Source organism: Rhinatrema bivittatum, chromosome 2 (assembly GCF_901001135.1).
Source record: "Rhinatrema bivittatum chromosome 2, aRhiBiv1.1, whole genome shotgun sequence".
NCBI classification, from domain to species: domain Eukaryota; kingdom Metazoa; phylum Chordata; class Amphibia; order Gymnophiona; family Rhinatrematidae; genus Rhinatrema; species Rhinatrema bivittatum.
In genome coordinates, this window is record NC_042616.1 from 159304581 (window position 1) to 159332554 (window position 27974).

Genomic DNA, 27974 nt, shown 5'->3' on the forward strand with positions numbered 1-27974 from the left:
CCCTAAAATAGACCACCCTCCCTTAGGTTTTTTTTAACATATTTATCCCAAGAATGCCAGGTATAATTTCTTGGAAGCCTCTTCCTGCCAGTGTGCATCTTGCATGATAAAAATACACTTTTGTATTAATGTTTGGCCTAAACAAATATCTATTTCTATGCATCCTTTAACGAGTAATTCCATTCCATTTACTACGGTTAACATAAACCAAATTGCGTTTTCCAGTTTTCATGATTTCTCAAAGTTTAGTTCGTAAAAAGATAGAATTTATAGTGGGCACATTGGACCCTGCATCCATATAACATTTTGTTTTCACCCCTACGATTAGAACTTCCACAACCTGACTTTTTCCAAAAGCCCTCTCTTTCTTCTGGTTCACCACTGTATTTCCATGTGCAACGCTGGTTTGTTGTACTCGAACTCTAGATGAAGATGAGACAGCAGTCTTTCATGGGTGCTTCTTCTTGTCTCGGCTGTGGCAACATAACAGTCTTATCGTCAAAGGAAGTTCTTCTCTGACCTCATGTGAGCGTGCTGTCTTTTCTGCTTCACAATTTCTTGCTGTGTGTCATGCTTGTTGACAACAAAAGCAATATTAAAGCTCCTCTGTTTCCTAGTGGAGGATTTTGTACTATCACAGCTGAGTCTGTGAGCCTTGTAGCTTTGTATCGGTGGTTGTTGGGCCTACAAAATGTGTGTGTAATATAGTTATGAAATTGGTTGAAAGGAAGAATATCAGGGCAGAGTGCAAGTAGAAATCAAGCAATAAATACATACCTTTTTATAGGTCAGAATATTAGCTTCCTTAGTCTTTCACCATCACTTGGGATTTCATTAGGTCCTAGTTTCAAAGGTCTTACCATTCACATAAAAAAGTGAAACATCTTTTCAAAAGCAGGATCCTAGTATGCGTTGACTGAAAACGTCTGACAGGCCAATATACCATTCTGTTATCATATGCTTTGATGAGTCACAGTTTTAGAATTGATACCTTATAAAATCAAGGTGAGACCATAAATGACCTCATGTGGTATGCAGAAACATAACACCTACTAATTGTTTATTCTGCTTGCAGCTATGATGGTTAGAACACAAAATCGTTACTTAGTTGATGTTTAATCTTGTGACTTGACCTGAGTTCATGCAAGTTTATAGTTAAATAAAAGTATTATCATAAGTTGGTGCTCTGCTAATATGTTAAATTTGTAGATAATACTTTAAAGGTTACCCACATTTTGACATCAGAAAACAAGACTTATGTGATTTTAAAAGCTCATGCACATCTTCTTTGAATAATTCTTCTGTTTGTTCAATAAAACTGGTAAAGAATTTTATTTTCTCCATGACTAATATGGCTTCTGGGACACTGGGCTGATGTTTTTTCTTTACTGTTTCAATCTGAAACTAATCGGCTTATTTAACTAATCTGCTTTCAAAGTTCATACCCTCCCATGCCTTATGGTCAGTAGATAACTGCACTCTCGGTAAAAGTGGTACATCTTCAAGAGACCCACAGCTGGGCTTTTTCTGTAATGAGGCTCATCCTCTGGAATGTGTTACCAGTTGAACTTCGAGTCACAGCTGACAATGGGCTGTTTCAGAAAAGGATGAAGGCCTTGTTATTTTAGAAGGCCTTTCTCAGGTCTCAGTGTTGAAGTCTAAATTCTAGAGTAGAAGTGCACAGTGAAGAAGATATGTGTGGGACAGCTGTTTATGTTTTGTTTATTTTTGGTTGGTCTGCTATATGTTTTAATTTGTATGTTTATTTTGTAATCCACTTAGCACAGCAGGGTCCAATATAGGCAGAATATAAGAAATTTTAAATAAATACACAAATACAAACAATAAATGAATTATTTTTGGGGGCCCAGTAGTTCCCTCTTGCTCCTTTGGACTTCCAGCTCAATTGGAATTGACCTTTAATGGGCTATGATGCTATAAGCCTTCACTTGAAGCTACCTGCTATGTTTCCGTTATGTTTATCCTCTCCCTATTTAGCTCAGCTATCGCAGTGACAGTCCGCAGCCAAGGGCCACAAGCTGGGGCTTTCCATGGAACCTGAAAAGCCTAGAACTTGAGCCTGGCCACCAGGTGTCACCATTATTTGATGGCTGAGACTTCTTCCAACCCAGGGGCTGTAAATGCTGTCACCGCAGTATCCCCAGCCCTGGGGCCTGGCTGGCCCAGGAAGCAGGAAGTGCAGTCTTGGACTCAAACCCAGGTCTTCTGCCCGTCAGTGTGTAAGGAATAATTAGTATTACATAGTTTATCTGACATTTAATCAAATAAAAGAGCCAAGTTCATGTAAAGAGAACAGAATGTTTACACCTTTCCTTGAGGTAGATAATATTTTTTATTATAACAAAAAAATATATATATAATTGTTTTATATACAGTAGATATTATTTTAAATTTGGTTTACAGCATAAATCACTCTGGTTACAAAAGTTATAAAATTATCTATGTCTAGCCCAAAGTTAACTTGCATATATAAAATAAGGATGTGTTTTCGTTTCAAACAAATTTCAAAAACGTGATGAATAAGGGCAATTTGTTTCATTCAGGGGCCAAGAAATAAATTGGGGGCCCCCTGAATAAAATGAACCTTATTTGTTGCATTTGTTTGAAATAAATGCATTGGGCCTAAGCCTAGGGCCGATACAGGGGCCTCACCTAGAGGCCTTACCTAGGGCATGGGCCAAGGCCCAAATCAGGGGCTGCAGCCTATGCCCTGGCATGACACCTGTGCTTCAGCCTAGGCCTGAAGCCGGGGTCTCAACTAGGGCATAGGCCAAGACCCTAAGCAGGGGCTGCAACTTAGGCTCAAGGACAGTGGTCAGAACAGGTTGGAGAGAGTGCCGTGCCTGAGAGAAAGTGGGGCCCAGAGGAGACAGAGCTGTCATAGCCTGAGCCCGCTCCTACTGCTAACTCCATTATTCACATCCAGGAGGGCTCAAGAGGAGAGAGAGGCACCAAAAGAAAAAAATTAAGAGGTAGAGAGCCACGTTTAGCTGAGGCAGCCATAAAGGTGCCTCTCAGAGTCACTGCCATTCTGGAGTTGAGCCCTGATTAAAAAAATAGAAAGAAGGGACCTGATGTGGAGAAGTGGCATTGTGGCCTTGCCGCAGCCTGGGCCCACCTCTGCCGCACTATCAGCGCTGCTGCTGCTCATCAAGAGAGTCCTGGAGATAACAAGAGGCACGGGAGGAATCAGCCGCCGATGGTGGACGGAGGTGACTGTGATCACCGTTGCTGCCAACGGCATCTTCCTACCCTGCCGAGACTGCATTGCTTTCTGACTGCTGGGCCTGATCTTGCCACTCCTGCTGCCACTGACAACCCTGACAAGACAGCCCCAATGCCCTGCTACCACCGGTGTAGCTATGCTTTCTTTTCTGCCACTGCGATTGGGTAAGTTCCCGATTCTCCTGCCACTACCACCACTGCAATTTAAATTAAAAAATGGAAAAATCAGGGCCTTGAGGAAGCCCTGATGCTGTTATTCAGGATGCCATGCCTGCATGTTGATGTAAGTAATGATGTCAGCGGGATACCCGCAATCCAGGGAGGGGACCCTCAATTTTATAAAAAAAAAAAAAAAGAAAGAAAATAGAAGTAAAATTTTGGAAAAATGAAGGTGGTGGCCAGGTAAGAAGACTCTGGCCACCTGATCAACCCCACTTCCCAACCTCTGAAATGATTTAAAAAATTGTTGCCAGCCTGATTTGGAGACTTACTTAATTTAGGATTTAGAACCCCTATAAAGCAGGGAATTTTAATTATGGACATCAGGAGAAGCCCTGGAGACCCCAGCCCAGGTGGAATTTGGAGGATGAAACTGAGAAATTTTAAATGATAAAAGTCATTGTCTTCTGTCTGCTGAAAAGTGATTTTTAAGAAAAGAAATGACATGTATACATTTTATTAGAGCAGGACAATTCTTTTATTAATTGGAAAAACATTCTTTGATGTACATAACAAAAATAAAATTAATATTTAGAGGTCAATGGTAGAGTCAGACCACCTCTAAAATTAGTGAACCGACCAAAACATCCCAAAAGACACAAGGACTACTATAGCGATTCAAGAAATTCTGAAGTCGTATTCGGATGATACATGGCTACAGTTTTGCTACTGATGGGTGAACCGGTCAGCGTAATACCACTGGAACAGGGAAAAGCATAGAACCATAATAAAATTTCAGACAGACATGCCTACATCAAAATTAAATATAGGAAAAATTCTAAAAATAATATTTAGGTGACCCAATGTATTTAATAGTCTAATCTGTGCTAGTTGAGAGAACACTAAGCCTAGACACAGAAAAAGAGAGCCTGATGACATCCAGCGTAAATATTTAGGGCTGCCAGAAAAGGAAAGGACATTTGATAATCTCAACAGCTGAGAGACTGAACTTAATGGGAGCAGAAGTGCTGTCAAGGTGCTCTGTTCAGAAGGCCTCAAAAGTGACAAAACACTTTAGAAAAAGGGAAAACATTGTGATTACATACAGGTCGATACTCTAAGGCCGCGGTAGAAAGAGTGCGGCAGTGCCAGGGGCACCCTCGTTCCCCGCACGCACAGTTCTCTTCACATACCGCTCGATACTCTATGTAAATTACTTGCAAATGCAAGCCGCGTCTGTGAAGCGTTAGGCGAAGGTTAGGCCCGCGCAACCCATTTTACTGTATAGGCGCTTAATACAGCGCCTATACAGTATCTTGGGTGTGCTGGTACCTGTCATTTCAACTGACATTTGAAATGACAGGCACCAGGAAGTGGATGGTTCCCCCCCTCCCGAAGCAAGGTGCAGGGCGAAAATTAAAACAAAAGGGAATAAAGTGTTATATATATATATATATATATATATATATATATATATATAAATACCTTGTCACTTTCCGAATCCCCCATCTCCACACGGGCAGGTGGGCGTGCGGTCATCGAGGTGGCGGCGGGAGCCGGCGGGCGTGCATTCATCCAGGCGGAGGGAGCCGGCGGTGAAAGCCGCCTCCGGCAGCCCCTGCCGGCAGTGAAAGAATGCACGCCTGTGTACGCCCGTGCGATTTCGGCGCTCAAGGCGTGACGTCACGACGCTTGACGTCACGGCATGTGACATCGGCGTTCGCTAATGCACTGCCTTGAGCGCCGAAATCGCACGGGTGTGCACAGGCGTGCATTCATTCACTGCCGGCGGGGGCTGCCGGAGGCCGCTTTCATCGCCGGCTCCCTCCACCTGGATGAATGCACGCCTGCCGGCTCCTGCCGCCGCCTGGATCAAACGCACGCCCTCCCGCCGCCGCCTGGATCAAACGCGCGCCCACCCGCCCGCTGGCTCCCGCCGCGGCCTGGATCAAATGCACACCCACCCGCCCGCTCCCGACGCTGCCTGGATCAAATGCCTGGATGAACGGGCGCCCACCGGCTCCCGCCGCCGCCTCGATGACCGTACGCCCGCCCGCGTGGAGATGGGGGGATTCGGAAAGTGACAAGGTATTTATATATATATATATATATAGATATATATATAGATATATATGTATATATATGTAACAACTTTACGCTGCAAATGTTAGTATATATGGAGGTCGTCCATGGTGCAGTCCGGTACGTAGCTGTTCGAACACCACACTAACACCAGGTAGAGGGTAGGCGGTAAACTAACAGGTTAAGGACGCGGCAAAATAGCAAGTTACAAAGGAGATAATCGGAGCGCATGTCACAGTATTGGAGGGAATAGCTAATTCGTTCATTAAATAGCTAATTCGTTCATTTACATATCATATACATGCTGCGTGCGGAAAAGGTTACGGGTCGGTTTCAAGAAGCACTAAGGACGCATGAAACTGCAGACTGTATTGCAGGATCGCCTTACGCGTCCCAATTGTGCGCCCACAGCGAGTTAATCTCCAACCGCACCTTACAGTATCGAGTTGATAGAAAATAAGAGTTAATGAGCTGTGTGAATGTAAGATAAGATAGACTGGTTCCAGAAAAGGTAAGGTGAGGTTAGGAAAGCTAATGATAATATGAAAGCTGCAATGCGGAGACTTCTTGGCAGTTTAGTGAAGCTGGTGGGAAGACTGGAAGCGTATGCCAGAGAGAAAAACTATAACTTGTTCAGGGAACAAGACAGTTGATAGTATACTGACATATACCACTGTGTATCCGCCACTTAATTGAAAATACTACCCAATAGTACCAATTATCTACCTTAACCATTTTTCCTTATTTATTACAAACATAACAAATAGAAAACATATAGAAGTGTGAAAGATGCTAGTCCTTGAATGAACAAAGCACAGTTCTTCCCTGTAGGTAGGGTAATTTAATTATCATTTATTTTTTATTAGTTATACTCAGTAACCACTTAGACATTGAAGATACACTGAGGGAACTCACACGCATAACAGTCTGTAGAAAATTAGTCAATGCAGGGAAATAGACTCTCTTTTTGAGTTGTTTAATAGATAGGTAGTAGGAAGAAGAATTAAGAAAGAAGAAGAAGAGATCACCATGAGAGAGATGTATGTGCACACACAATACTAGTGGTATCAACAACACCAGCCATAGCAGAGGAAAGTAAAGAGACAGAAAAGAGAGAGAAGAGTGACAGTAGAGTAAAAGAAAGAGGAAACAGAAATTTATTTATTTGTTTTTCTATACCGATGTTCATTGTACATATCACACCGGTTTACAGAGTAGCAGAGGGGTCTATCGATGTAGACTTCCTGAATTACTTTGGAACTTTGCGAGCTTATTGAGCTTTGTAACATTATGTATCATTATACATTGCACAATGAACTTAGTAGCTTCTTACAATGAGATTAGTAACTTTTTACAATGAAATTAGTAACTTTTTACAATGAGTTTTGTAACATTATGTATCACTATACATTGTACAGTGAATTTAGTGGCTTTTTACAATTAAATTAGTAACTTTTTACAGTGACTTTTGTTGAGCTTTGTAACATTATGTATCATTATACATTGTACAATGTACTTAGTAGCTTTTTACAATGAGATTAGTGACTTTATACAATGAAATTAGTAACTTTTTTACAGTGACTTTTATGTCCTTTAGCCTAGCGTCTTTGTGGCTGTCTAGTGACTGGTCTGTGGAGAGTCATTCTATGAAATAGTGGGGATGGATAGAGAGCATTGGAACTCTGTATGCAGTGTAATAAGAAAGCTTGTATCATTGGGGTTGACCGCAAAAGGTGATTACGCAGTTCTGTGGGGGGTGTTATGGGAAGAGGGGGAAGATGTGCGTGAAGGTGGGGGGAGGGGAGTTTAACTGTGTGTGTTGGGTGTTGGGTGGGGGGTGGTTGTTGAATATGTGTTTTTGAAGAGCCATGTTTTCAGGTTCTTTTGGAATGATTGGGTTGTGGGGTTAAGTCTGAGTTGGGGTGGTAGGCTGTTCCAGAGAGTTGGACCTGCCAAAGTTAGGGTTCGGTTCCTTGTTGAGGTCAGGTGGGCTGTTTTTGGTGATGGAGGAGATGAGTCCAGTGTTGGCAGAGCGGAGTGCTCTCTGGGTGGTTTGAAAGTGTAGGGCCAGGCTTGGCCAGTCAAATTTTTTGGTGTATAGTGCTTTGTGCATGAGGGTTAGCACTTTCTATTGAATCCTGTATGGGATGGGCAGCCAATGCAGGTTTTTGAGGATCGTGTGATCAGATTTAACAAACAGGCAAAGAAAGAAAACAAGAGAAAAACCATATACTTACCCATAGTACTCTGAAGTTCGCCTTGAAAGACACAAAAATAACACAAGGAATCAATTCTTGGATACACAACAGAGACAATTTTACAGTCTAAAACTAAGAGGTGTTTTTTTTTAATTTATACATATATGACAGAAAAACTGAATGGAGGATTGATACATAACTGTATTCTGTCTGGAGTTTCATAGTGTACAATAGCTAAAAGGGAGAGAAAAAGAAAAATACATAATTATATACATCTATGAATATATATGAATGTTATAACAGGCAAAACAAGGAACAGCTGATTATTAAAAACATAGAGTAAGAGACACATTTTATGTGCAAGAATATCTCTGTTATTGTTTAATAGGTTTGGCATAATACATTTCAATTAATTTGTATTGGTGATTCCATCTCACTAATTTAAATTAAAACTCTGCCTTTCCCTTCTACCTCTGAGGGACTGTTTGGATGGGTACAATTCCCCTTAGTCCTGGTAAGGTGCTCGGACAGAAAGGAGAGCATTCCTCTTAGCTGCCCCCTTTGTTTAGACATCGAGTGACACCCAAACAGAAATATCCGAACCATATATTATTACACCTCAGCCACCAAAATTGGGAGGGTTGTCACACCACAAAGGAGGGGGGAGGGGTTTAAATGGTGACTGCATCTAGTAGGTCATCATGTATTAGGGAATGGGTGGGGCTACAGTTGCAAAGGGGGCATTCTCTGCCACAGAATCAACATTCCTGAAAGCTTTTACACCTCTGCAGGGCACCAGCCTGCCTGCCTCTAGCCTCACCTCTCTTTCTGCTCCTGCTGCAGCCCCTCCTCTTGCAGCCTGATTGCAGGGAATCTTCTTCTATTGCTCTCCCACCCATCTTCTTCCTGCCCTGAAGTGAAGGGGGAGAAGTGAAGTTGGAGTGGACAGTGGCAGCAGTCAGAATATTTGATCCCTCAAAGATCTCTTAAACTTAATTCCTTATCAAACCAATGAGAATGTTGATATAATTTTTGGATGGAGTGGTGTCCCTCAGAAGAATTTAATCTTTACAGAAAGGTTTTTGCACTTGCATATGTGACCAATCATACAACATTTACAAAGACCTGGATGTGTTTGGAAGTCTGCGGCTGCTGGTGTCCCACAGCTGGCAGAGAGGGCATCCATTTCAATTCACAGAAGCCTTAATGGCTGACACTACTGCTGACAAGTTTCTGCTTGTGCTAATTCAACCCCGTTTTGTATCTCTTACCATGTATCCAACATATGTGAACATATCTTTCTGTGAAATTCATAGCATGACAATAATAAATAGTTTACATATTGTCTAAAAACAATATGAATGGTTTTCAATTAAAAATGTACTTCTTTTGCATAGTCAGAGGTTTGAATCTTTATGCACAGTTATGCAAATCTGCCACATAATTGCCATAGAATTATGAAAGCTCTGTCAAAGATTTTGCCAATTCATGACACAGAATCTTGAAAAATTTGCCGCAGGATATCAGGAGCTCTGATTATATTCCTTCCACATAGCAGAAAACCTCTTTTTGGGGCCAATGCAAAAAGATGCGCATTGAAAACAGGTGCATCTAAGCACCCCTTGCTATGGGCATCTAAGCTTACATCCAGAAGTCTTTTTTTTGTATCAAGCTATTATACATTTATTTTTCAACACCGCAAGCAGTACATTTAAGTGTCACAACGATACTAAGTAGGAGGAATCACAGAGAACCATATTTTTACATTTCTCATGAGCCCTTGACTCGTGGATTGATTTTACACCACCTCCAGGGCTAGAGTTAAATTTGCTGCATTAAAAAGTGTGTGCCCAGCGATTTTCTGTATTTGGGGTAAAAGCTGATAGTCTCATCTGCATGGAAATTACAAATGATGGGCGCTATCGTCTACTCATTTGTTTGGGCATATATTTTGGATGCACTAATCTTATTGCATCGGGTGCCAGTCCAACAAGACCAAAACACGCGTCCAACCACATGTAGATCTGTGCTCTAGGCTGGGCACACTTTATTGCATTGGCTCCTTTGTGTATTAAATATTCTCTAGCTGCCAAACTCTCCATGTGCATCAAATTATGTAGCGCATTTCTCCATTGCCAGTAAGACGGAAAGTTGCTTTCTCTCCATACACGTAAAAATTCCATTTTTGCTGAATAAACGCGCCTTGCAGATAAACAACCTAGCGCCGCCACCTCTGATTCCCAGAGCAGTAGAAACAGAAAAAGAAATCCTTCTGCTTGTGCTGTTAGTAGATGACCAAGTACAAACACTAAAAAGTCCCCAGTTCTCTCCCAGTAATGAAACACCTTTGGACAAGATCAAAATAGCTAGAAGTGAAGTATGTAACTATCTGTGAGGAGGTTGTGGCCATCCTTGCTCAGAGAACAATTTTAGATCATTTTTGTGTAGTTGAGGGAAAGGTTCATTCATTGTCAGCCTACATTCTGTGTGGATCGGAAAGAGACTGAGGTTTTTTCCGTCATTGGATAGGTTAAATTGAGGTCCTCTGGCACAGTAAAAGTAGGGGGAGTTGGGATAGGTGAGGGATCTTAAGTGGGTGGGGTACTTCTGGATGAGGGTGGGATGGAGAACTGTGGTTTTCATTATTCAAATGCGTAAACTTGATTGTTCAAGAAAAGCAATAAGATAAAACAAAATGATGTACTTTTAATGTGTTGTTTGGAATGCATCAGAAACAAATGCGGCCAAAGGCATGTTTTCATTTTCGTATTTTAATTCAATAAAAAAGTTTAAACTTAAAATGCCCTGATTAAATCAGGAGTTTGTAGGCTTCCACGGTCAGCCCGCAGCAGCATACATTTTCAAACAAAACAACTTTTTACTTAAACGTTTGATGCTTTGAAGTGTCTGAAAGGCAGAGTATAAATCACATAAATAAATAAATAAATAAATACTGCAAACTATCACTTTCCCAAAAGGTATAGATTACCTCGTCCTAGGCTACTCCACTGTCACGCTGGTTTCAATGTGTTTCAGAATACCAGTTCCCCCTCAAAGAAACCAATTTCTCTTACCACATCAGTGTCTTCCCATACCCTCTCAAAACACTCAGATCTCTCCTTAAGGATTTGAGAGAGATTCCCCAGATTCTCCCACCCAAACCTCCTTGGATCTCCTCATTTCTCACGTCTTCCATGATGGTGGGATTCAGTGCACCTCCTCCTCCTCCTTCACTGACCCAGGATGGATCACCTAGATAGTTCTCTGTGTGGAGAAATACTTTTCCCTTGAATGAGAAAGCCTCTCCAGAGCCCTCTCCCTGGGGGAGAGGTTCCCTGGGCCACTCACTCCCTTTGTAGGTCCCTAAAATCTCTTCTCACCAAACTTCAGACTCAGCTTTTTACTGCACCCTCCTCGCAGATATGCCCCTTCCTTCCTCTCGTGTCTTCCCTTACAGTGCATTACATTACACGCCCCCCCCCCCCCGCTTCTTATAGGCTCCTCCCTAGAATTTCACCCCTTAGACAGGGATGTATTTTTGCAAGCAATTATTCATATTAGTTTAATTATACCATTCTTATTGAGGTACCCCTCTCCTCAATATGCAGATAACAGGTTTTCAAGTTCTGAGTAATTCAGTCCTTCTCTTATGCCTTCTTAATGTACAAAAATCAATGCCCCTAGAAACGCGCGTAAGTCCCGGGGCTTTGTAAAAGGGACATGTTGGGGGCGTGTCCTAAATGATGCGGCGTTTCAGGGGCGTGGCGCGGCATTCCGGGGGCGGACCTGGGGGCGTGGTGCCGGCCCGGGGGCGTGGTCGAGGCCTCCGGACCAGCCCCCCGGTTGGGTGATGGCGCGCCAGCAGCCCGCGCGCAGATTTATGTCTGCTTTTAGCAGGCGTAAATCGTGCAACAAAGGTAAGGGGGGGTTTAGATAGGGCCGGGGGGGGGTTAGGTAGGGGTTGGGAGGGGAAGGTGGGCAAAGGAAAGTTCCCTCTGAGGCCGCTCCGAAATCGGAGCGGCCTCAGAGGGAACAGGCAGCGCATGCTGAGCTCGGCGCGAGCAGGTTGCACAAATGTGCAACCCCTTGCACGCGCCGACCCCGGATTTTATAAGATACGTGTGGCTACGCGTATCTTATAAAATCCAGCGTACTTTTGTTCGCGCCTGGTGCGCGAACAAAAGTACGTGCTCGCGCAAAATTATAAAATCTACCCCTTAGTGTAGCTGGGTTTAAAAATATTTGTCTAAGTTCCTGGATGACAAGTCCATAAACTGCTATTAATCAATAGAAAGTGTGCCTGCGGTCAGGTTAGGAAAAGGGATGCTCAATTAACAAGCATCCATTTTCCTAACTGGATGACAGCCACCTCTCTGGGTCGTTAAGGGTGTTCAATTTCCCCTAATGCCTCCTTTTTTTCCACGGCACCCGATTTAAATTTTAAATCGGGCACCCGGGAGAGGTGGATTGGCGAATGTTAAGGGAGCGGGCGCCGCGCACCCAGATTGCATCGGTCAGTTTGTCTGTAATTCTGTCCAAACACACCTTAGTCACTGTTGTAACGTTTTGTTTATAATTGCTTTTATATATGCTTTTATGTTACCTGCCTAGAACTTTGGAGGGTCTGGGATACAAGTGATTATAAGTAAATCATTTATTCATTCAGCCAAACACTGCATTCCCAATCTATTTGTTCTGCTCCGGCATTTACTTCCTCTGCAAGCCAATAGCAGGCTCCTCAGACAGTTTCATCTTCATGCTTCATGCTCCAAAACTGAGCTCAGGGCTTTCCTTCTGTCATTGGAGGAGGAGGCTTCTACAGCAACATGTGCTTATGATCTGTCTCTGAACTCACAGCCCGCGCAGTTTCTTCCATTCACCCAGCTTTCACTGATGTGGTAAGCTGCTTCTCTTTCTCCTTGGCTCTGCTATTTATTTTCCTGATTTACCCAGGGTTTCAGTCAATATCTGCAATAGCTATTTTCTCTCCCCTTTGTTGGAAATTCCAGCTCTTGAATCAGTGTGCTCACATAATCAAAGGCACCTTTCACAAGCTTCATGAATACTCCATTTCAATCTCTTTATATATTAAGCTCCCAGAGCATTAAAAAAAAAATCTTATGCCATCTAAAAGATTTTTTAAAAGTACTGGGGGAGGGGGGGGAGAGAGGAGTTAAGGAGCTAAGCAGCCATCTCTTCCATGGCTTGCGAGAGCCCCCACCCCAGTAGAATTAAGTAAAATCTCATTGAATGTTTGAACCAGATGTGGCATTCTCTGGGGAGAGTGGGATTCAGAACATAAGATGAATAATATACCATTTGCCTAACAAATTCTTAAATATATAGATATACTAATGAAATTTGAGAGCTGCAATGAACCTATACTACAAGAGTCAGACACTTAGAGGTAGATTTTAAAAGCCCAGCGTGCGCCAAAATTGGGACATATGCGCACAAGTCGGGCTCCTGCACTCTCACTGAATTTTAAAAGCCGTCCAGATGTGCGTGTATCTCCCGCTGCACACACATATCTCAAAAGTTTTCAAAAAGGGGCAGGGCATGGGCGTGGTCTGAGTTGGACATGGGGGTTTCTGGGTGTGGCCAAGAGATGAGCACATAAACACTTACATGCTCGAGCATATGCCCAGATCCCTTGCTGCATACATTTGCATCTGCTAAGGACAAGGTGTAAGTGTAAAAAAACATACAAAACTAGCCACACCTGAGGAGTTTTAAAGGCTGGACATTTCTGTAGCTTAAGTGGAATTGCACTCCAAAATGATGGACTGCAGTAGGAAAACAAAATTGTTTCACTTAATTTAATCATTATTGGGCGGATTTTAAAAGCCCTGCTCGCGTAAATCCGCCCGGATTTACGCGAGCAGGGCCTTGCGCGCCGGCGCGCCTATTTTCCATAGGCTGCCGGCGCGCGCAGAGCCCCGGGACGCGCGTAGATCCCGGGGTTTTTGGAAGGAGGCGTGTCGGGGGCATTTTGGGGGGGGCGGGACCCGATGACGTGGCGTTTCGGGTGCGGGGCGCTGCATTTCGGGGGCAGGACCGGGGGCGTGGTTTCGGCCCGGGGCGTTTCGGGGACGTGGCCGCGCCCTCTGGAACCGCCCCTGGGTCGAGTCTTGGCGCGCCAGCAGCCCGCTGGCGCGCGTGGATTTACGTCTCCCTCCGGGAGGCGTAAATCCATGGATAAAGGTAGGGGGGGGGGGTTTAGATAGGGCCGGGGGGGTGGGTTAGGTAGGGGAAGGTGAGGGGAGGGCAAAAGAAAGTTCCCTCCGAGGCCGCTCCGATTTCGGAGCGGCCTCGGAGGGAACGGAGACAGGCTGCGCGGCTCGGCGCGCGCCGGCTGCCCAAAATCGGCAGCCTTGCGCGCGCCGATCCAGGATTTTAGAAGATACGCGCGTATCTTATAAAATCCAGTGTACTTTTGTTTGTGCCTGCTGCGCAAACAAAAGTACGCGATTGCGCTGGTTTTAAAAATCTACCCCTATGTTTATATTTTGAAACTGATTTTATTTATTTCTATTACAGTTTAGATTTTGAAATTGGTTTGATTATATATATTTTACTATGGATTTTAGGTGTTATATTATTTTTGTAAGTAACGTGTTGACTAATGGTTTGTGTTTAGAAAGATGTCACCCAGATACAAACTGAAGTAAACTAAACCTGTACTGAGTCAGACATATGGAAGATCTGCACTGGAATTTATAAGGCTGTTGTTTGCTTAGGGCTCTGGCATTTTACTTTTCCTTTACTCAAATATTCTGAAAACATTTGCTTCTCCACAGTCCCATAATTTCAAGCAGATAGGAATTTTGATTATTTTTATGTTTTATTTATATTTTATTTTTATTTAAAAATGTATAGTTCGCACAATCCTAAGCACTCGGCTGATTACAATAAAAACATATATATATACATAAAAAAAAAAAAAGAAATAGAATTAAAACAAATTACTTACATAATAAAAGTCACAAAACTAAAGAATAAACTTGATGAATAAAACTGAACTATAACAAAACCCACTACTTATGAGATGTTAAACTGCTAAATGCCTGCACAAAATATTTTGACTTTTATGTTAGTTCAGTATCCCAACTCACAAAAAATTCGGAATTTTCTCCAGGATCAATACAGCTACTCTGATTCTTGACCCAGACTAGGGCAGGAAGAGCTAACAGAAAGTCTAGCTAGGTTTTGTCTAACCAGACCACTCCTCTGTGGGCTGTTTACAGTGGTGTGGATGTCTGGACTTATACAGAGATTACCATCACCAACTTGGTGGTGGTGGTGAAAGTGACAAGAGGTCTTTGTGGCCTGACTACAAACTGGTCGCTGTCTGTCCACTGTCTCCAGATGTGTCAACCCCCTTTTTGGATGCCATAGTTGCCTACATTCCCCTAGTACATGCAGTGTGCCTGGACTAAGGGCTTCTGTGAGATACTGTACCTGTATGCGCTATAGGATGTGATCCTGAGAATGGCTAGTCTAAGGACTTCAAACCCCAAATCTCCCAATCAAAGAATAAAAGCCTGTCTAAATAACAATATTTTAATTACAAGTCTAAAAACCAGATAATGCTGCTCCCATCTAAACTTCCTAGGAAGAGTATTCCAGAGTTAGGAGCACTACCCTTGAAAATGCTTTTCTTCATTCTGTGCAATCTCTTTTTTTTCAGTGTTGGAGTAGACAGGAAAGACCCTGGGGTATTTTAGGCTTGGTGAGGGACTATATCAGACTAGGGTATTTTGAAAGTATTGTGAACTGCAAACTCTAAGATATGCTATGAGCCATCAGCACAACCCTGTTCTCTGAAACTGGGAAGAGGTACATTCTAACAGGGATGCCTGTGCTATCAGAATTAATCTTTCAGTGACTGCGATGCACAAGGAAGGGAAGTGCAGAATTTCAGCACCTTGGTCCTGCTCATTTTCCATAATGGAACTGTCGGGTCTCTAGGATCAAAGTAATGATTGATTGCTACATTTTTCTAAACTGTCTTGGTGTGAAGAGTAACAAAAATCAAGGAACAGAAGTAACATCTGCAGACATCAGAAAGAGGATGAAAACATGAGGTTAACCATTGTACTGAGCACATGATGCGAAAATAGAACAGTCATCAACATAAGAAAAGGCTGATAAACTTTTTTTTATTTATATGTGAGAATACCTTAAGTGTCCAACACAGTATGTGGATTTGTAGCAAATCTACATACAGTATGTCTTTGATGTATTTGTTTTGTATTGCTTGCACAGACCTTAGTCCAGGATTTAGTCACTGGCTGAAAAAAAATGTTACACAGCAGAGTAGACGTAAACATGTTTTAATGGAAAGGACATTCTTGAATAAGAGGTAATGATATGAGGCTCAAAGGGGTATAGATTCAGAAAATATTTCTTTAATGAAAGGCTGCTGAATGAATGGAAGGATCACCCAGGGAAAGTGATGGAGGCAAAAATAGAAGCACAGAATTTAAGAAAGCATGGGATATCTCCATGACAGTATAAAAGTAAGGCTTTTTTCTCTTTTTTTGATGGTAGTAGTGGGAGGGTAATTTAGACTGACTTTAGCACCCCTAATTATTACTTGCTTACAATGGCAACACCACATTCTAGGCCAATGCAGTAATCTGGACATTAAAACCATGTGCTGGATTTCAGCGCAAGGTGTTAATGCTCAGATTACATTTTAAATTCCCGATGTAACAAGCTAATGATATGCTAATGCACTGGGAGTTAAAAAAAAACAACAGGTTGCGTGTAAAATATGTGTTTGGCACAGGAGAAATGCACATTTTAATTTGGGAACGGGAGGAGAGATGTCCCTGACAGGCAGATCAACTCTGGGTAAGTGGCAGCAGTTACTGTCACTTATCCAGATAAGTACTGACTTATCCAGCATACAGGGAAATACCGCAAGACTGCTTCAGGTCCCCGACAGTAGTGGCTGAGGCGGTGACCGCTGCGCGCGCGCGCCTGTCGTTCCTGGCTGAGCGCGAGAGGTGTCTCGCGAGCCCGTCCCGGCAATGGACTGCGGGGCGGGGGGGGGAGCTCGCCGAGGGGCGCCGGAGAGTGGCCCCATCCCCGTGCCTAGCGTTTCCGCGTCCTGCTCCGGGTGCAACGGAAACGCGCCCTCTCCGGAGCACGGGGTGTCACAGAGAAACGACAGCCCCACCCCCCACAGAGGATGTGAGCCCGGGAGCACGAGGCAACGCTGGCTCCGGGAGATTCAATGTCTCTCTTAGCCGAGAAGGGGCGGGAGAGGGGGAGGGCTGTCCCCGCCCTCTTACGCAGGACAGGCGGAGGTGGGAACCCTGCTAGGGACCAAGGGTCTGCCGCTGGCTGGGCGCTGCCGCGGATGCCTCGGGAGATATTACCGGGATGGGAGGAGGAGGAGGAGGAGGAGGCGGCGCGGTCATTTTTAGCCGCGCGCCCTCCTCCTGCCCGTCCCAGTAGCAGCCTCGCGCCAGGGAAAGAGCCTCGCGGGGGCAAAGAGCGAGCCCCGACCTGCAAAATGGTCAGGAAAACATTGAGGCGGCAGGTAAGTCAGCCCGGGCGTAGGCTTCCGTTCTGGTTTGCATTTTTGGTGTTCTAAGTGCTAGAGGGGCCGCTTACAAGCCGAAGCAGCTCGGCAGCTTTTGTCAGAGCGGTAAATAATTGGGAACAGCTCCTAGTGTCGTTGAGGAAACAGAGAATGTCAGCAGCCTAGGAATGACAAGAGAATGTCGTCTGCTAATTAGTGTTGCGCCAATTCCTTGTAAAACTGGGCACCGTAATGCTGACTTGCCTTGCACGTGTTTCTAAACCAGAGCGCGACGGATTCGGAAGCTAAAATGAAACCTGTTGCCAATGGGATGGATGGTGAACTTCCCGCCGACGGGGACGCGGCCAGCGAAGGGTAAGCGGGGCTCCTGCATGCTTTTTACCTCCGCTGCACATCTCAGCTGCAGGCGTTCGCAAATGTTGCTCCTTGCGGCAAAGCAATAGGAAAACGAATGCGCTTCCCATGCCTGTAAGCAGTTAGCAGAGCTGGAAACGGGGGGGGGGGGGGGGGGGGGGGGCTGCGAGGTGGCAGGCGGAGGGCCGGATGTGTGCGGTTACTCACCGGCATCTGGCGGGTCCGGGCCCCTGGCACGCTGATCGGGCACGCTGAGGCTGAGCGACCTTGCCACAGACTTCTGGGTGCCAGGGCCAAACGCAGCAAATCTAATTACATTCCCGGCGCAACTGGTTCTTGTTGGTTTGTTTTTTTTTTACCCTGCCACTCTCTAAAGAGCAAGTATTCCGAAAACATCAGGCCGGTCATGATTCCGAGAGGGATCCTCATTTTCCACTGTAGCCAGACTGGGCTACAGGGAGGGAACATGCAGATGCTACCAAAATGAATAAGTGAAGAGGGAGGCAAGTGGAAATGAAAACAGCTTTTGACAGATTACCTCCCCTTTCTAGCTGTTTCTTTTATTATCCTTTTCTTTCTCAAGCTCTCCTTTTTCTTCTTTCCTACCTCTTTTCCTTTCTCTCATGGGTGGGGGTCCACCTGTTTGTGAAGTTTGAAATGATTTTGCAAGCATAGACGAGGAACATTTTTATAGAACATAAAATATTTAAATGTTTTAGGCAGTATTACAGTATTCTAACATTGCCAGAAATGTTCACCTTAAAATACTGAGTTTTCTAGACTTGAACCCATTTTATGAACTTTTCAAGTTACTTTTGCAAAGGTTTCTCATTAGAAAAATATAAATGGACTTGGGACTATCATTTTATTTTTATGAGATACTTTTGATTGAGTGTGAATCATAAAACCAGACTAAAGTACATTCTACCTGCTTAAGCAACTAGGCTGTCCAAGCATATGAGCTGTCTAATTAAAGTTCCAACAATACAGTACTATGTTTTGCCTTTTCCTAAAGAAACTCCTCTTCGCCAGACATTTTTTTTTCATGGAAGCCCATTTAATGTGGAATGTTTCATAGGTGGACATATCGGCTCACGCCACGCCACACTTAACAATGGAGTTCTGTTTTGTCTCCTAGTGTCATTTGTGCTAATGTATCCCAAAATGCTTTACAATAATACAATAAAATACTACAAGGCATGGGAGAGGGGAAGAAAAGGGAGGAGGCAGAAGCTGAAGCTTAGGAAGAGATTCAAAAGAATTGAGGAGGTATGGGGGAGTTGATCAAGAGTCTGAATACTATACTATGCGAGGATTTCAGTTGTGACATTGGGGGGGGGAGGGGAGTCAGGAGAGGAGAAAAAAATTAGTTTTCACTTGTGATTTGACAATTAAGAGAACATCAGTAAGATGAAGGGAGAGAAGGAAATTGTTCCAGCAGCAGCAAGTTTGGAGGATGGAGCAGTGAGAGGACTTGTGGCGAGGAGCTAGGCATGCAGCACGTAAAGCAATAACTATTTCCTCATGTTTATCTCACAGTCAGCCAGTTTCTGAGACCTCAGGCTGAGGGTGAAGGCAATCTCGGGGGCCGGATTTACTGGGGCCTTTTTTTTTTCCATCTGCGTCTCTGGGAAATTAAGTCCGGCCCTCGGTGGATGAGGGAGATTTGATAAAATAAAGAGAAGTAGTAAACATTTTGAAGAACAGAAACTAAAAAAAAAAAAGAACTAGAATGTTAAATTTCCCTGTTTTCATCATTCAATTTGAAAATTTGGATAAAAGAAGAAAGTAATATTTTTCATATATCCTGGGCAGTCTGAAAGGTTTGGGGAAAGTCCTTCCAAAGAAAGAGGCAGAAATCTGTTTTCATAGATTAATAGGATAGAAAGCTTAGGAAACATTGTCAACATTTTCCTGAAGTATTTGGAAACATGTTTTGTTTGACTAAAAAAGGTTACCCTAAATCCATGCAAAGCTTAGTTCTCTGCTATTGGGTAGGAACACTTGCAAATGTACTTGTCTGGATATGCCAGACCCATGCAGACCAATGTGTAGCTCCATTTTAGAATGACCCTTCCCTCCAAATGTCTCTTGTCTGGTGGAGACACAATTCCTGGTACAAGTCTTAGAAGGGCCTTGTGTGTCCATCAGAAAACTGAGGGTGGATGTCCTACAAGAAGCACATATCCTGACTCCATCAGATAGCTATAAATTTGCATTGGACTTTTATGTCACTGCAGATCTATGTTATTGTTATGTTCGGCTGGGATTCCCCGAAGCTAGTGGGATGAAGATGTGGCCGGCCGCCGCAAATGTCCAACAGCTGAGTGGGGCATCCCTAGGTGTGTACGCGACTGGTGCAACTTTAAAGGGCCTGCAGTGGGAAATCCTCCACGGCCCCTGACATGAGGTCACAGACGTTCCCTACTTAAGGCCTGCTCTGCCTTCATCAGGCGCCTCGGCAATAGATCGGACTCTTCTGAGTTGCTGTTTACTACAACGTTCCTTGTTCCTGTTCCTGTCTTTGCTCCTGTGCCTTGCCTGCATGTTCCTGTGTCTTCAGAGTCCCTATGTCTGTCTTCCGTGCCTTTCCTGCTGTTGTTCCAGTTCTTCCTTCAGCTTGACTCCTTGGCTTGACTTTGGATCGTACCTTGGCTTTGTCTTCTGACTGGATTCCGGGCTTGACTTCGGACCTCTTTTTTGACCACCATGACCGCTGCCTGTCCCAACCTCTGCTTGCTTCTCGTTTTGCTGTCTGCTGCCGGCCCTGACCTCTGCTTGGACTGAATCGTTTGCTCGCTGGTCAACTGTCTCTTTACCCACGGATTCAGCTCTGAGGCCCCCACCTAAGTCCAGTGGCCCAGGCACCTGAGGGCTTAACCTAAGGGGAACGTGAGCTGGTAGTAGTGAAGTTCCTGTTGGGCCTCTGCTCCAGCCAGCTGTGCCTGCTGACGGTGAGGACCTGCAGGGCTCCTCCCTGCGGGTAGCACCAACCTCACCTCTGTCCAAGGGTCCACTTCCGCAACAGTTATGAAATATCCTATTGCATCTATTTATCGATGAGTAAGTAATTCAAGTTAGTCTTTTGTATTTTGACATTATTAGTAGTTACTCATTATTTTAAACAAACTTATACTCACTATAATAAAAATCCACCTTTGTACAATTTATTTAGTTTATGTAAAAACAATATTATGTTGCCTACCTTTTTCACTTATCATTTCATGCCTTTAAAAACATTCGTATTCCAAAAGAGTATTTTTTTTATATTCCTGATAAAATATCAATCTGGGTTTCTGTAAAAGCTCAGCTATTTCATAGCTATTTTGGTAAGTAATGAAATATAAACAATACTTTGGAAGTGGAATGCCACTGACGTATACTGTGGAGGACTATGATATAAACAATAAGTCTGCACGCGAAGAGTCAGTTTCACTCATGAAAGTAGTTGAGAACCACTTGGTACATTTTTATCAGGAACTAAGAATGCCTGCGTTAACTCAGAGATAGGTGACATTGCCTCTTCCTGCTCCTCTAGACTGAATTTGGGGGGGGTGTCACATAAGTCATAAAGTGATGGTAAGTTCCAAAAAGAGTAGCTGTTTTGAAATATATAGTCTACAACAAAGTCCTCGATGAAAAAGCCATGGTCTGGAAGAATAATGTTCAAGAAATTGCAATAAAGAATACAGTGTCAACTTTGTTCAGAACAAATGTTTCATAAACCACATTTTCAGCCTGGGGAAGACAATTTTCAAAAACAGTTTTCTCCACATAAATTGGTGTTTATTTTTATTTATTTATTTTGGACTTGATTTATTGCCTCTCATAGCGCAAGGCAATGAACAGACAAAACATTCAAACAATTCAAAACATTATAACATGAACAAATAGATTCAAATAAATTACAGCATTAATATTTGAATACAAAACAGTATTCAAATATTAATGATGTATTAGCATAAAATCAATCCTAAATAAACAACATTTTCAAATTCTGTAAACTACAATAATACAGGTATAAACAGTTGACAGTATAATAAATCAAAGAGTCTGTCATACATAATAACAGAAACATCTAATCAGATATGGCTCTGTAAACCCTGAATATAACAGTATGACTTTAATGTAAACAGAGGAAAACAAATTTTAATTAACTTACCCCCAGTGTTAGTGGCCAGTAGTTGGTTTGCAGAGAAGTTGAGAGTTTGGCTATCTCCATGTCCGTAGTAGCAGACTCAGTAAAAGTCCACAGTTTTCTCTCAGCGAGTCCGGCCTGTTCAACAGGTACTGCATGCGTAAAGGCTCCAGTTTTTATTTGAATCTACCTGTAGTCTTTAGCAGATGGAATACCGAGATGAAAATCACTATTTGATAAGGAATGTATGAAGTCACCTTATTGGCCAGATATCCTGGACTTAAATTGTGCATTCCGAAGGCCTTAAATTGAGCCTTAAAAATAATAGGAAGCCAGTGAGAGCGAGCCAGAGTTGGTGTGATATATGATCCCAGATTGAAGTTCCTGATATCAAGTGGCCAGCAGCTTTCTGTACCTGTTATAGAAGGCAAATGTGGGAGAGAGATTCTGGAAGCCAAATTTAGGCTCTTAGGTAGAAAGCTGAAATCCAGAACCTCCAGGGTAGCATTCTCTGAAATGCTCCTTGTTCCACGCACAGGTCCTCAGAGGCAGTCAGAGCTCCGGAGACTCGATGCGTGGATGAGACGATGGTGCAGGGAAGAGGGATTCAGTTTTGTAAGGAACTGGGGAACCTTTTGGGGAAGGGGGAGTCTTTTTTTCCAAAGTGGGGGGGGGGGGGGGGGTCCACCTTAACCAGGGTGGAACCAGGCTGCTGGCACTAACCTTTAAAAAGGAGATAAAGCAGCTTTTAAACTAGAACAAAGGGGAGAGCCGACAGTCGCTCAGCAGTGCATGGTTCGGAGGGAGGTATCTTCAAAGGATAGTAATGATGCATTAGAATTAGGGCATCCCGACAGTGAGATTCCAATAATAAGAAAAGTAGTCCAAGTGCCTGAATTAAAACCTCACTTGAGCTAAAAGATTCCAATTTATCCCTATCAACTGAAAAGCAGAATGAAAATACAAACAAAAAACACACTTTGAAAAGTTTGTGTGCTAATGCCAGAAGTCTAAGAAGTAAGATGGGAGAATTAGAATACATAGCAGTGAATGATGACTTAGACTTAATTGGTATCTCAGAGACTTGGTGGAAGGAGGAAACCAATGGGACTGTGCTATACCAGGGTACAAATTATATCACAATGACAAAAGAAGAGCACCTGGAAGGCAGGGTGACGCTTTATGTCCAGGATGGCATAGAGTCCAACAGGATAAACATCCTGCATGAGACTAAATGCACAATCGAATCTTTATGGGTAGAAATCCCTTGGGGAAGACTATAGTGATAGGAGTATACTACCGTCCACCTGGCCAAGATGGTGAGACCGACAGTGAAATGCTAAGAGAAATTAGGGAAGCTAACCAAATTGGTAGTGCGGGTTAAAGGGGCACTTAGAGAAGATAAGGGGCACTTACAGAAGATAAGGCCATCACGGAAAGATTAAATGATTTCTTTGCTTCGGTGTTTACTGAAGAGGATGTTGGGAAGGTACCCGTACTAGAGAAGGTTTTCATGGGTAATGATTCAGATGGACTGAATTAAATCACGGTGAACCTAGTAGAGGTGGTAGACCTGATTGACAAACAGAAGAGTAGTAAATCACCTGGACCGGATGGTATACACCCCAGAGTTCTGAAGGAACTAAAAAAATGAAATTTCAGACCTATTAGTAAAAATTTGTAATCTATCATTAAAATCATCCATTGTACGAAGAATGGAGGATAGCAAATGTAACCCCAATATTTAAAAAGGGCTCCAGGGGCGATCCGGGAAACTACAGACCGGTTAGCCTGACTTCAGTGCCAGGAAAAATAGTGGAAAGTGTTCTAAACATCAAAATCACAGAACATATAGAAATAGATGGTTTAATGGAACAAAGTCAGCATGGCTTTACCCAAGGCAAGTCTTGCCTCACAAATCTGCTTCAATTTTTGAAGAGGTTAATAAACATGTAATTAAAGGTGAACCGGTAGATATAGTGTATTTGGATTTTCAGAAGGCGTTTGACAAAGTTCCTCATGAGAGGCTTCTAGGATAAGTAAAAAGTCATGGGATAGGAGGCGATGTCCTTTTGTGGAATACAAGTTGGTTAAAAGACAGAAACAGAGAGTAAGATTAAATGGTCAGTTTTCACAGTGAGAAAATGTAAACAGTGGAGTGCCTCAGGGATCTGTACTTGGACCGGTGCTTTTTAGTATATTTGTAAATGATCTGGAAAGGGATATGACGAGTGAGATGATCAAATTTGCAGATGACACAAAATTATGCAGAGTAGTTAAATCACAAGCAGATTGTGATAAATTGCAGGAAGACCTTGTGAGACTGGAAAATTGGGCATCAAAATGGCAGATGAAATTTAATGTGGATAAGTGCAAGGTGAGGATGAAGAAAGGAATAGATGCCAATCGTCTTATAAAATTCCTTTATTGAAGTGGAGACACAAAGGTAGCCCGACTCTGGCCGAGTTTCGCCGTATCAAGACGGCTGCCTCAGGGGCTAAAACATAAATAAATAATCTCATAAATAAATAATAATATAAAATCAATGAATTAAATTATAAATTAAAAACAATGGATAGCAAAATGTCTATTTTGTACATGTGTTATGATAAAGGTGACACATAAATAACTCATTTCATATAGAGGCTAAGGAAATGTAAAGGTTGGATATGGATTAAAAAATCTATCTGATGAACACAAATCAAACTCACGGTTAACACAAATATATGTTAAATTCAAATCAATTTGTAATAAAAGATGGTTATACCTTACGTGTGTATTCTTCAGTTCACAAATTGAATAATTTGTGCATGAAGCATCATATATACCATTATATGACCAGCAAAAGTGTTGTATCTAAAATAGTGCAAAACAAGATGGCAATATGATATAGGACTTTCATTAAATATTTAAAAAAGATGGCAAGATGGCAATATGATATAGGACATTCATTCAATATTAAAAACAAATATGCAAACACTTATTCTTGTGTGTGTATAAATAACTTTTTTTTAGAAAATATATATGTATACAGATGTATGTACATAATAAATAAATTAATATAATTTGTATATTGTTGTTGATGTATGGAATGAAAATTATATATTTTGATTACATAAAGTTGATTAATTGAATTGAATACTTGAATGAAATGTACATTGAATGTAAGTTGCTTAATGACAATATTTGTATCAATTGCTATGCATTGATGCAATAAAGAAAATATAATCTCAATGTTGAGTGTGCTAATAAGTTTAATATTGAATAATTAGTTCACAATGTAATAATAAATCAGGCAAACTGTGATATCTAACAACGTGTTCATATTGAAATGAATTTACTCAAATGGTGAAATAAACAAAACCCCCCCCAAAATTTTTTTTAAAAATATATTTTTTTTATAAATGTTTTGAAATTAATAAAAGTGTATCAATAATCACTATCTAATTACTATTGAAAGAAGTGGTGAATGGTTAAGGTGAATATATACAGAAATATAATTTAATTGTATACCAGACAGCATTGATAAAACACTGAAATCTCATTTAAGTATCCTTGTCGGTGTTTAAAAATCTAAATCGATTGTCTAGTACAGAAATATGGATTAATTGTATACCAAACAGCACTAATCTGAAACGCTTACGGATGAATAATTTGTAATTACAAATATTACAAATATTACAAATTATTCATCCGTAAGCGTTTCAGATTAGTGCTGTTTGGTATACAATTAATCCATATTTCTGTATAAGACATTTTATTTAGTTTTTTATATATCCATAAGGATACTCAAATGAGATCCCAGTGTCGTTATTTTTAAATCTAGCTTTACAATTTAAGATCTGGATATATTATAAAAAAAATTTCAGTTAATTGATACCACATGGTTCATTAATATGATCCAATATTTGTGCTCAATCTTAGCGATCAAGATATCATTAATCACATTTATGAATTATTTGTTCACTGCCTTCCTTTTTTTACTTCTAATAGAGAATTAATCCTTTAGGCTAGCTCAGTATTATTTTTACATGAGTTCATACAGTTAATTTTTTAATTGAATATATACGTCTACTTTTTATTATGGTTGTTTTATGTCTCAACATTAATTAGTTTTAAACTACAAGGAGTAGAGATATATATTGTCCATTAATGATGATAAATAGATTTCAACTTTTTAATACATCTCATCATCATACATTCATTTATGATTTCATCACATTCACCTTAACCATTCACCACTTCTTTCAATAGTAATTAGATAGTGATTATTGATACACTTTTATTAATTTCAAAACATTTATAAAAAAAATATATTTAAAAAAATTTTTTTTTGGGGGTTTTTGTTTATTTCACCATTTGAGTAAATTCATTTCAATATGAACACGTTGTTAGATATCACAGTTTGCCTGATTTATTATTACATTGTGAACTAATTATTCATTATTAAACTTATTAGCACACTCAACATTGAGATTATATTTTCTTTATTGCATCAGTGCTTAGCAATTGATATAAATATTGTCATTAAGCAACTTACATTCAATGTACATTTCATTCAAGTATTCAATTCAATTAATCAACTTTATGTAATCAAAATATATAATTTTCATTCCATACATCAACAACAATATACAAATTATATTAATTTATTTATTATGTACATACATCTGTATACATATATATTTTCTAAAAAAAGTTATTTATACACACACAAGAATAAGTGTTTGCATATTTGTTTTTAATATTGAATGAATGTCCTATATCATATTGCCATCTTGTTTTGCACTATTTTAGATACAACACTTTTGCTGGTCATATAATGGTATATATGATGCTTCATGCACAAATTATTCAATTTGTGAACTGAAGAATACACACGTAAGGTATAACCATCTTTTATTACAAATTGATTTGAATTTAACATATATTTGTGTTAACCGTGAGTTTGATTTGTGTTCATCAGATAGATTTTTTTAATCCATATCCAACCTTTACATTTCCTTAGCCTCTATATGAAATGAGTTATTTATGTGTCACCTTTATCATAACACATGTACAAAAGACATTTTGCTATCCATTGTTTTTAATTTATAATTTAATTCATTGATTTTATATTATTATTTATTTATGTTTTAGCCCCTGAGGCAGCCGTCTTGATACGGCGAAACTCGGCCAGAGTCGGGCTACCTTTGTGTCTCCACTTCAATAAAGGAATTTTATAAGACGATTGGCATCTATTCCTTTCTTCATCCTGACGGCTTTTATAGATCGCCTTCCTTTGTGCTTTTTAAGTGCAAGGTGATGCATATAGGGAAAAATAACCCATGCTATAGTTACACAATGTTAGGTTCCATATTAGGTGCTACAACCCAAGAAAGAGATCTAGGTGTCATAGTGGATAACGCATTGAAATCGTCGGTTCAGTGTGCTGCGGCAGTCAAAAAAGCAAATAGAATGTTGGGAATTATTAGAAAGGGAATGGTGAATAAAACAGAAAATGTCATAATGCCTCTGTATCGCTCCATGGTGAAACCGCACCTCGAATACTGTGTACAATTCAAGTCGCCACATCTCAAAAAATATATATTTGCGATGGAGAAGGTACAGAGAAGGGCTACCAAAATGATAAGGGGAATGGAACAGCTCCCCTATGAGGAAAGACTAAAGAGGTTAGGACTTTTCAGCTTAGAGAAGAGACGGCTAAGGGCGGATATGATAGAGGTGTTTAAAATCATGAGAGGTCTAGAACGGGTAGATGTGAATCGGTTATTTACTCTTTCGGATAGTAGAAAGACTAGGGGGCACTCCTTGAAGTTAGCATGTGGCACATTTAAAACTAATCGGAGAAAGTTCTTTTTTACTCAATGCACAATTAAACTCTGGAATTTGTTGCCAGATGATGTGGTTAGTGCAGTTAGTGTAGCTGTGTTTAAAAAAGGATTGGATAAGTTCTTGGAGGAGAAGTCCATTACCTGCTATTAATTAAGTTGACTTAAAAAAATAGCCACTGCTATTACCAGCAACGGTAACATGGAATAGACTTAGTTTTTGGGTACTTGCCAGATTTTTATGGCCTGGATTGGCTACAATTGGAAATAGGATGCTGAGCTTGATGGACCCTTGGTCTGGCCCAGTATGGCACTTTCTTATGCTCTTATGTTCTTATGACTGGAAGACTCCACAAGAGTGAATTGTAGTAGTTAATATTTGAAATTACGAAAGTTTGCCTTACTTGCCT

The 27974-nt window shown here is 41.4% G+C and overlaps 1 protein-coding gene across 2 annotated transcripts in view; it reads left to right on the top strand.

The window, feature by feature from the left end:
* Positions 1-16993: 16993 nt before the first annotated feature.
* The window catches only part of LOC115084224 (multidrug resistance protein 1-like), a 201105-nt gene continuing 190124 nt past the window's right edge, over positions 16994-27974 (top strand). For both annotated transcript variants that reach the window (XM_029588806.1, XM_029588807.1), the window contains exons 1-2: positions 16994-17238; positions 17507-17595. In XM_029588806.1, coding sequence (XP_029444666.1) covers positions 17056-17238; positions 17507-17595 — 272 coding nt within the window. In that variant the 5' untranslated portion in view covers positions 16994-17055. The remainder of the gene's footprint in view (positions 17239-17506; positions 17596-27974) is intronic.